At 37.1% G+C, this 10,110-nt stretch overlaps 1 protein-coding gene across 3 annotated transcripts; it reads left to right on the top strand.

The window, feature by feature from the left end:
• Nucleotides 1-5,881: 5,881 nt before the first annotated feature.
• LOC126381142 (uncharacterized) lies at nucleotides 5,882-8,953 on the top strand. 3 transcript variants are annotated; one of them, XM_050030673.1, is made up of 3 exons: nucleotides 5,882-7,000; nucleotides 7,527-7,642; nucleotides 8,442-8,953. In XM_050030673.1, the coding sequence occupies exons 1-2, from the start codon at nucleotides 5,951-5,953 to the stop codon at nucleotides 7,626-7,628; spliced, it is 1,152 nt and encodes a 383-aa protein (XP_049886630.1). In that variant the 5' UTR covers nucleotides 5,882-5,950; the 3' UTR covers nucleotides 7,629-7,642; nucleotides 8,442-8,953. The 3 variants fall into 3 exon arrangements, with proteins under 3 accessions (XP_049886630.1, XP_049886629.1, XP_049886628.1); XM_050030672.1 differs by having other exon boundaries at nucleotides 7,527-8,953; XM_050030671.1 differs by having other exon boundaries at nucleotides 5,882-7,642.
• The last annotated feature ends 1,157 nt before the right edge of the window (nucleotides 8,954-10,110 follow it).

The raw sequence follows: 10,110 nt of genomic DNA, 5'->3' as shown, positions 1-10,110 counted from the left end.
TACATTTTTATACAGTCCTACCTCAACTCTAGGCACTTCTTTGTGAAACAAGAGGAAGAAATCACTAACCTGTACCCAATACAGGCAGGCGTGCCACAAGGTAGTGTTATGGGCCCCTTGCTCTATCTATTATACACTTCAGACCTTCCAATTGAAGGTAACGTCACAATTGGTACTTTTGCAGACGACACAGCTGTCCTCGCTACAGACACTGACTCAACAGTGGCCTCTCAGTTACTTCAGACCAGCCTCGATAACATAACTGAATGGCTAAAGAAATGGCGCATAAAGGCCAATGGTGCAAAATCCGTTCATGTTACCTTCACCCTGAGAAAAAATAACTGTCCACCAGTTATACTAAATGATGTTGAAATCCCCCAAGCAGACGAAGCCAGATACCTTGGTCTTTATCTTGACAGACGACTCACATGGAGAAAGCACATATTTACAAAACGTAAAGCTCTTAGCATGCAATTCCGCAACCTATATTGGCTAATGGGCCGAAAATCTCAACTTTCAATGGAAAATAAATTAATATTATACAAATGTATTTTGAAACCCATTTGGGCGTATGGAATACAACTCTGGGGAACAGCCGCACACTCCAATATAGAGATCCTACAGAGATTCCAAAATAAGACCCTCTGTTAAATAATGTAAAATAATAGTGTTTGACAGTAGGCTGAATAGGCCGTTCCTTTGCCTTATTTTGTGACATGTGAAAAAAAATAATAAATAATATTATGGCTGGTTTTTCAACAACAATGGTGTGTTTTCTTTTAATTTGCTTCGAATTAATTTAACTACAATCTAAAAAGATAGATAATCAACCCCAAGCGACAACATTTGGCGACCGTGATACATGGAAATTACCAATATGCATAGCAAAATTAAAGAGAGGTCAGTAATACGTAGAACATTTATCAAGACCGCAAACGCCATTGAAAATATATTACAAAGCAGGCCCGTCGACGAGATACAGCTGAAATCGAACTACCTATTGCTAAAAGAGCGATATAATAAGCTCGTGGAATTAAATAAAGTCATCAAGGATGAGCTGTTACAAGGATCCGATTGGGAAGAAAATGCTTATGAAAAAGAGATAGAGGAAGCCGAAAAATATACTATAAAATGGCACGTGCTTCAGGAGCAAGTCGACAAAATATTATCTGGAACCGGTCAAATAAATACGAATAATAATAAGAGTAACCTCAAACTTCCATCGATTGAACTTAAAAAGTTTGACGGGAACATAAAGAATTGGCTTAGTTTCTGGGGGCAGTTTGGAAAAATAGATTCAGACTCCACTTTGAATGATGTCGACAAATATCATTATTTAATACAATGTATGACAGCTGAGATGAAGGAAATAGTAGAAACATATCCAGCGTCAAGTTACAAGGAGTGTATTGATCATCTAAAAACAAGATTTGCACGCGACGAGCTTCTTATCCAAGTATATGTAAGAGAGCTACTTAACATCATTTTACTCAAACAGGAACTCACTTTGACAGCGTTATATGATAAACTTAGTGCGCAGCTGCGTGCGCTGGAGTCGCTTGGAGTTACTAAAGACAAGTATGCTGCATTTATTTTACCTATGGTGGAATCTGCTTTACCATATGATACATTAAAGGCTTGGCAGCGTTCAAATCAACATGCAGACACAATGGACATTGAGCTTAATAATCTACTTCAGTTTTTACAAAAGGAGGTTGTCTCAGATCAAAGAATTTTCATGGCTAAAAATACCAGAATCAGAATCAGAATCAGAATCAGAATCAGAATCAGAATCATTTATTCAACGTAATTATCATGGATAAACTTGTTGAAGGTCAATGTAACATTTTTGAATTTACGTCATTTCGCAAGGTGTTATGGCTGAGGAGAAGAAATGACAAGAAACTGCAACAGCAACACATCTTTTAAATCAATGATTACAAGTTATTTAATAACTAGAGGAACACATTCAATACCAGACATTTTTATCATTTAGGTAATCATTAATCTTATAATAGGCTTTTTTACATAAAGTAAGCTTCACGTGAGCTTTAAATTTGTTCTCTGACAAATTTAAAATATTATCTGGTATTTTATTGTAAAAACGTATACATAACCCCAAAAAAGATGAATTTAATTTACTTAATCTAGAATTTTGAACAACAATTTTATTTTTATTCCTTGTATTGTAAATATGCCTTTCACAGTTTCTCGGAAGGAGAGATACATTTTTACGCACATACATAATGTTTTCATAAATATATTGACTTGCGACCGTCAGTATATTTATTTCTTTAAACAGCTCCCTTAAAGAGTCCCGACAACGCAGATTATAAATAGCGCGAACTGCCCTTTTTTGAATAATGAAAATAGTTTCTACATCAGCGGCTCGACCCCACAATAAAATACCGTAAGACATTATGCTGTGGAAGTAGCTGAAGTAGACAAGTCTAGCAGTGGGTACATCTGTGAGTTGTCGGATTCTTCTGACGGCATATGCTGCTGAACTTAGCTTGCCCGCTAGTGATACAATATGTGGGCCCCATTGAAGTTTTGAATCTACAGTAATTCCTAAGAAAACGGTGTGTTCAACAAAATCTAGTTTCTCGTCGTTAATTTTAATGTTATTATTTACTTTCTTTACGTTTGGTAGAACAAATTTAATACACTTCGTTTTCTTAGCATTTAGAACTAGATTATTTACTGTAAACCAGCTTAGAACCTGCGACACAGCGCTGTTTGCTTCGTCAAGTTCCTCTAACTTTCTATCGATTTTAAATATAAGAGAAGTGTCATCCGCGAACAGTACAATGTCAGCTTGGTTCTGTACTACATAAGGTAAATCATTTATGTACACTAAAAAAAGGAATGGCCCCAAAATGGATCCTTGAGGAACTCCCATTTGAACATGAGAGCCCGAAGAAGTCGTACTATTGATTTGTACCTTTTGTATCCTATCACCTAGATATGAATTTAACAAACTGAGAGCTCCATTATTTAATCCATAGTGCCTCAATTTCAAAAGCAAGGTCTCGTGATCCACGCAGTCGAATGCCTTAGACAAGTCACAGAATACTCCTACGGCATTCTGCGACTTCTCCCAAGCATCGAAAATGTGTCGAACAAATGTGACACTCGCGTCTGTTGTAGACCGACCCTTAGTAAAACCAAACTGCTGGCTGTGAAGTAAGTTATTTAAATTAAAATGACATAGCAGTTGGTCGAGAATAATTTTCTCGAAAATTTTACTAAGTACTGGTAGAATAGAAACCGGTCTATAATTCGTGGGGTCTGATTTTGTGCCCGATTTAAAAAGAGGTATAACTTTACTGATTTTCATTAAATTTGGAAAAGTGCTATTTTCAACACTCATATTAAAAATGTAAGCTAGATATGGTGCTAAGATATCAATAACAGAGCTCATCAATTTGACAGACAATCCCCATAAATCTTTCGAGGTTTTAAGTTTCAGCTGTTTGAATACTTTAACAATACTACTCGGATCAACGCGTTTAAAATCAAATAATTCAGTGCAAGCAGTAACATTACTTTTCAACAATATATCAGCTTGAACAGGAGAGGACCTGAGAGATTCTGTAGTTTTTACAGGGATGTTCGTAAAGAATTTATCAAAAACTTCAGCTACATCTTTATCTTGTTTAACTAACCCAGTGCTCGATTCTATATTATATTCTAATTCACGCGGTTTCGAAGCCTTTGTTTCGCTATTTATTACTTGCCAAACTGCCTTTATTTTATTATCCGCGGTCTTTATTTTACTACTAATATGCATCTGTTTGGCTGTATAACACACTCTTCGAAATATTTTAGAATAATTTTTGACGTAGCTTTTAAAACTATCAGTGTGTGTATACGTTTTTTCCTCATATAAAGAATAAAGAGTATTTCTACTTTTGCGAATGCCTACGGTAGCCCAGTCACTGAACTTGAATGATTGACTGTTGGTAACTACCTTTTGAGGAAAATTATTTTCAAATTCTTTATGGATAATAGTAAAGAAATCCCTGTAAAAATCGTCAGGATTGTCTGTATCAAAGTTTGGACAAGGTAAGTTACTTATAAGACTATTTCGATATTTCTCTATCCGAGTATCAGTGATGGGTCGTGTACGAAATTTAATTTTCTGAACATTTTTAAGTACTGGAAAACTGACCAGCTGCCCACTGTGATCTGACTTAAAACAGTTAAGGATACTGTTGTTTTGGAAGTCACAATTGCAAAAAACGTTATCTAAACATGAGGCAGTTGTTTCTGTAATTCTAGTTGGCTCCATAAATATATTAACAAGGTTAAAAGATTTAAACAAACTTAGAAATCTAGTTGTAATTGAATCTACTTCATATAAATCAACGTTAAAATCTCCACACACTATAATGGCTTTATTACTTTTAGATATGACCTTCAGTACATTTTCCATCACTGATTCAAAAACTGTGAAGTTAGCACTGTATGGGGGTCTGTATACGGCTACAACAATATGTTTCTCTGTTTCTATACATGAAATCTCCATAGTGCCCTCTATCGAAAGTCCAGTAATATCTTTGCGTTCTTTATATTTTAAACTATTTCTGATAAAAATAAGGGAGCCACCACGTAATTTGATCTTTCGACAGAAAGCGCTAGCGAAATGATAATTTTTAAAACCGAATAACAATTCATAATCCTTCAACCAATGCTCTGTAATACATAAAATGTCAATAAAAAATGTCTCTAAAAATAATTCTACGTCTAATTCTTTGCCAGAGAAGCCTTGAATATTTTGGTGAACTAGTTTTAATATTCCAAGCTTCTCTTTTGTCTTATTGTCTAGTTTAAAGATGAAGTACCATTCGTGGTACATGGCTGACTACCGTCAATAAAAAGTTTTGTACTGTAAAAGACAGTACAGTCAATAAGTTTACTGCCTGGTCTGGCAGAAGTGTCTGTAATATAAAAAACTAGTACTGAACATATAATTTTTTTAAAGTACTTAGATAGATATATTCTATCTGTCGTTATTATACAATTTCGAATAAACTTATTCAAATCTAAATAAATAATATTACTATGATGACAGGTTCTGTTATAAAGGTGTTGGTTGAGAGAAAATATATAATTATTTTCCTCACTAGCTAATGTATTTGAGTATGGAAAAGAACAAATAATTAAGTTTCCACACTCAACAGTCATTAGTGACCTATGATACCTAGTCAATTGCTCTTTTGTGAGCCCTGTACTATTGCCTACTAAAAGAATAACGGTAGTGTTTGCATCATATTTACACTGGAATAATTTTGTGATGATTTGCGAATATGACGCGCCAGGCATGCACACATTAATAATGTCATGATCAAAAGAGTTTTTTAGAAGTAGTCCTAAACCTATGCCTATATCGTCCGAGAACACAACAGTCTTTTTCGCTAGACGTGGGACACAGTCTTTCTGGGGCGCGACGATGTTTGGCAATGCGGTCGCGACCTTTTCGGGCCCTCGCAGCGCCCCACCTGTCGGCGCAGCGGGCGCGGGCGCCGCGGGCGGTGGCGCTGTCGCTGACGCCCCGCGCCTCGAGGCTCCGCGAGCTCCGACCCTCCGCGGCTCGGCTCCCGGCGGCACATCACCGGCCGGCGCGACACTTGGCAGCGCGGCACACGGCGGCTCGTTGTTGGGTGGTGCGGTGTCGCACATCACTGCGGCCAGCGGCGCACCGGCGGGGAGCACGGCACTGCATTTCGCTGCTCTGCGTGACGCAGCCCTACGCGGTGTGGCCCTTGCCGACGCAGCACTAGGCGACGCGACACTGGGCGGCGCGGCTCTGCGTGTCGCAACCCTACGCGATGCGGCCCTGGCCGGCGCAGCACTAGGCTATATAGGCTATAATACTTTCAATGTGTCAACAAGTAACGATCTAGAAGAAGCCTCGGCAAATTGCTTGTTTACAAGTGAGAAGAAGATGGATATTAAGAAGAAGAGCTGCGTGTGGTGTGAAAAAGATAATCACTCTAGCATAGAATGTTATAAAGTGTCAACAATGAGTTTAGAGCAACGCAAAGAATATTTAAAAAAGAAGAAAGCGTGTAATATTTGCTTAAAGATTGGACACTATGGTAAAAGTTGTAAAACATTCGTAAAATGCCTCATCTGTAAGAAGAGACACTCAACATTATTATGCCATCAAACAATGTCGGAAGATACAAAACCTGAAAAGAATTTTGAGAAGAAAGAAAATACTCTGAAGAACAAGGAAGACAATCACCCCTCAGCTGCTTTATCTTCGTGTACACCAACGGGGGTCACATTGCTGCAGACTGTCGTTGTTAATGTCTCACATAATGGAAAGAAGATACCGATCCGTGCACTGTTTGACAATGGGTCCCAACGTTCTTACATTCAACAGTCTGTAGTAGAGAAGTTGAAGATACCGCTGGTGAAGAAAGAAGTTATAAGTCATTGCTTGTTTGGTGGAATGGAAGTAAATCCAAAAGAACACAGTTTATATAATTTTAATGTAGAAAGTTTGGTCAATAACTTCAATTTGGAATTAACAGCTATTAGTCAAAATTGTATTTGCACTAATGTGCCTAAAGTAAATCAAAATGATACAGAATTGTTCAAATTGTTAAAACAAAATCATGTAACACTGACTGACAAGGGTGATATTTCTGAGATAGGTCTGTTAATTGGTGCAGATTTCGCAGGTTTTTGTATGACAAATGTAGTAATCCAAATGGGAAATGGTCTGGCAGCTATAAAAACGAAGTTGGGGTGGACTCTACAGGGAAAACAGGTGAGTGCAACATTGAATAATTTTACAAGTACTACTTTGTTTTGTAGTAACAGTAATAATGATTTAACAGGTTACTGGGCATTGGAAACGTTGGGTATTCGAGATCCAGCAGAAGTGAAATCCAAGGCACAGATAGAAGAGGAAGTAATGATGTCCTTTGAGGAGAATATTGAAGTCAATGTGGAGGGCAGGTATGAAGTGCAGCTTCCCTGGAAGGTAAACCACAATGATTTATTAAATAATTATAATTTAGCTAAACAGAGGTTAGAGTCTACTATGAAGAAACTGTTATCAACAGACACCTTTGATACTTACCATAACATCATCAGCGAGTGGAGCCAAGCTGGGATTATAGAGAAAGTGCCTGACCTTGAATTAGATAAAAATAAAACTCATTACTTACCTCACAGACCAGTAATTAAAAATTCTAGTCTCACTACAAAGGTAAGACCCGTGTATGATGCGTCAGCTCAGGATAGAAATGGGAGATCATTGAATTCCTATTTAGAAAAAGGAACAAATTTTCTGGAAAAGATTCCCACATTAATAGCTGGATTTAGGAAAGGGGTCATAGGGGTGACAGCAGATATAGCTAAGGCATTTTTACAGATAGCTGTTTCTCCCACAGATAGAGACTATTTAAGATTCCTGTGGTGGAAAGATGAAAATAGAACCGAAATAGTGACTTATAGACATTGCAGGGTAGTATTTGGGTTAACATCTAGTCCATTTTTACTTTCAGCCACATTACAACATCATTTGCTACAAGTCAGTGGTCAGTACAGTGAGTCAGCCAAACTTCTTAACAGGTCATTTTATGTTGACAACTGCGTTACCAGTTTAGATTCAGAGGAAGAGGTATGCAAGTTTATTTTTGAAACAAAAAATATTATGAATACTGCTAAGTTTGAGTTAAGACAGTGGGTTACCAGTCCGATGCAAATAAATGAAACAAACGAGACTGAGATTTCTTTATTGGGACTATTGTGGGATACTACTTCAGACAAATTATATTGTAATACGAGAAGTCTAACTTTGCATAAAGATTTAGAGAAAGTCACTAAAAGGGAGTTGTTGTCATTGACACAAAAGGTTTTTGATCCGATTGGTTATACTTCCCCTGTAATGCTCACGCCCAAATTAATATTACAACAAACCTGGCTACGTGAACTGAAATGGGATGAGGAATTGCCCTCTGATCTACTGTCAACATTTAAAGATTGGTATAAGTATATCCACTACCTCAATGAGTGTCAAATTCCACGCAGATTGACAGCAGATAAGTTATCAGAGTCCAATATAAGTTTACATCTATTTTGTGATGCCAGCAAGGACGGTTATGGTGCATGTGTGTTATTGAGAGCTGAAAAAGGTGGTAAAGTGACAGTTCAACTGATATCGGCAAAGGCAAGAGTAACTCCTCCACGTCAAATTACCATTCCCAGATTAGAACTAACAGCGGCATTAATAGGATCACGTCTGCTTAACCAAGCGCACAAAAGTCTAGATATACTGGACTTACCTGAGTTTTGTTGGACGGATTCCAACGTAGCTTTGTGCTGGATAAAACGTGAAATGCCCTGGAACACATTTGTAGGAAATAGGGTAAAAGAAATTAGACAAAATACTAAGATTGAAAATTGGTATCATATTCCAGGGCCACAGAATTGGGCAGACCTAGCTTCCAGAGGCTGCAACGCGAAGACTCTTCTCACTACTCGCTGGTGGGAGGGGCCAGAATGGCTGCGTCACGCACCGGAGCTATGGCCTCGATCTGAAACACAGCTTAATGACCAAACTGCAAACCTGGAACTAAAGAAAACTGTATGTACTAATATAAATACAAATCCTAATGAGGGGATATTACATAAATTACAAAATAAATTTTCTAAATATACTAAAGTAATAAGAACTGTAGCTTGGATATTTCGTTTTACAAGGAATACAAGACAGTTAAATAAAAAGAAGGGAGAATTGACATATAAAGAGTATGAAAAAGCAGAGAAAGTTATTATAGGGTTGATACAAGCAGAAGACAGGGAATTGTTAGAAAAGACTAGTAGAGATTTGGGAAAATATAAAGATGAAGAGAACTTAATTAGAATTAAAACTAAACTCTTGTTGTCAGATCTTCCAGAATATATAAAAACACCATACCTGGTTCATGCAAAGAATCCATACTAATATTATAAATGCGAAAGTAACTCTGTCTGTCTGTCTGTCTGTCTGTCTGTCTGTCTGTTACTCTTTCACGCCTAAACGGCTCAACGGATTTTGATGAAATTTGGTATGGTGATAGATGATAACCTAGAAATGGTCATAGGCTATAAATAATCACGCCATCGTTCTTAGGGGGTAGGCAGTTGGCAGATAACTAAATTGATTTAGTGATTTGTAGTCGTTTTTGTTGGGACTTTTGCTCTTTCACGTCTAAACGGCTGAACGGATTTTAATGAAATTTTGTAAGGTAATAGTTGGTTATCTAAAAACGGTTGTACGATCAAATTGATCACGTCATCGTACTTAGGGGGTAGGAAGTAGGCAGAAAACTGAATTGAGTTAGTGATTTTTTTATGGTTTTTGCTGGGAGTTTTGTCTATCATGCCTAAATGGCTCAACGGATTTTGATGAAATTTAGTTAGCTGATAGATAGTAATCTAGAAAAGGATATGGCCTATTAATATTTATGCTATCGTACTTAAGGCGTAGGCAGTAGACAGAAAACTAGGTTAGTGATTTTTAATTGTTTGTTTTAAAAGTTTGCCTCATTCACGCCTTAACGTCTGAACGGAATTTTATAAGACTTGGTTAATTTAAAGATAGGATCTTAGGCACGGACACAGGCTACTTTTTATGGCGGGAAAATACCTCATTCCCGCGGAAATCTAGATTTCGTGATCGTGTCAAGAAGCGCATGACGCCATAGCTACTGGAATGATTTCGATGTTTTTTTTTAAACTGAGTGACCTCAAGTTAGTATTTGATCACTTTTCTAACTTAGAGGGTAGGTAGGCGCCATAATTTAGGGAATTTATGATAAAATTTTGATGCAACTGTCTTTATTAAACAGTTATATCTCATTCCTACAGGAACCTACACATAGCTATAGCTAGCTATCTATTAACATTAAAACTCTTTCTAGAATCACATTACGCCAATTAATTGATCTGATTTGTATAAGTTTTTTTATTCAACTGACTGTTACATTACATACAGATAAAATCTAATTACTTACACCACATAATTAATATAGTACTACATGACTAGCTACGCTTTAAACTTGAGGAGGTAATTCGATAGACATTTATATGAACTTTAAGCCCAGT

Source organism: Pectinophora gossypiella, unplaced genomic scaffold (genome assembly GCF_024362695.1).
Source record: "Pectinophora gossypiella unplaced genomic scaffold, ilPecGoss1.1 Pgos_37, whole genome shotgun sequence".
In the NCBI taxonomy this organism is placed as follows: Eukaryota; Metazoa; Arthropoda; class Insecta; order Lepidoptera; family Gelechiidae; genus Pectinophora; species Pectinophora gossypiella.
The sequence above is the reverse complement of the archived record's forward strand: the minus strand, read 5'-3'. Positions and strand labels throughout refer to the sequence as shown.

Excerpts from the sequence above, each read along its gene's own strand:
- LOC126381142 (XM_050030671.1), top strand. The coding sequence starts at position 5,951 with ATGGATATTAAGAAGAAGAGCTGCGTGTGGTGTGAAAAAGATAATCAC. Across the intron at positions 7,643-8,441 it reads GTTTAGATTCAGAGGAAGAG|GGCCACAGAATTGGGCAGAC; the intron begins GTATGCAAGTTT and ends ATCATATTCCAG.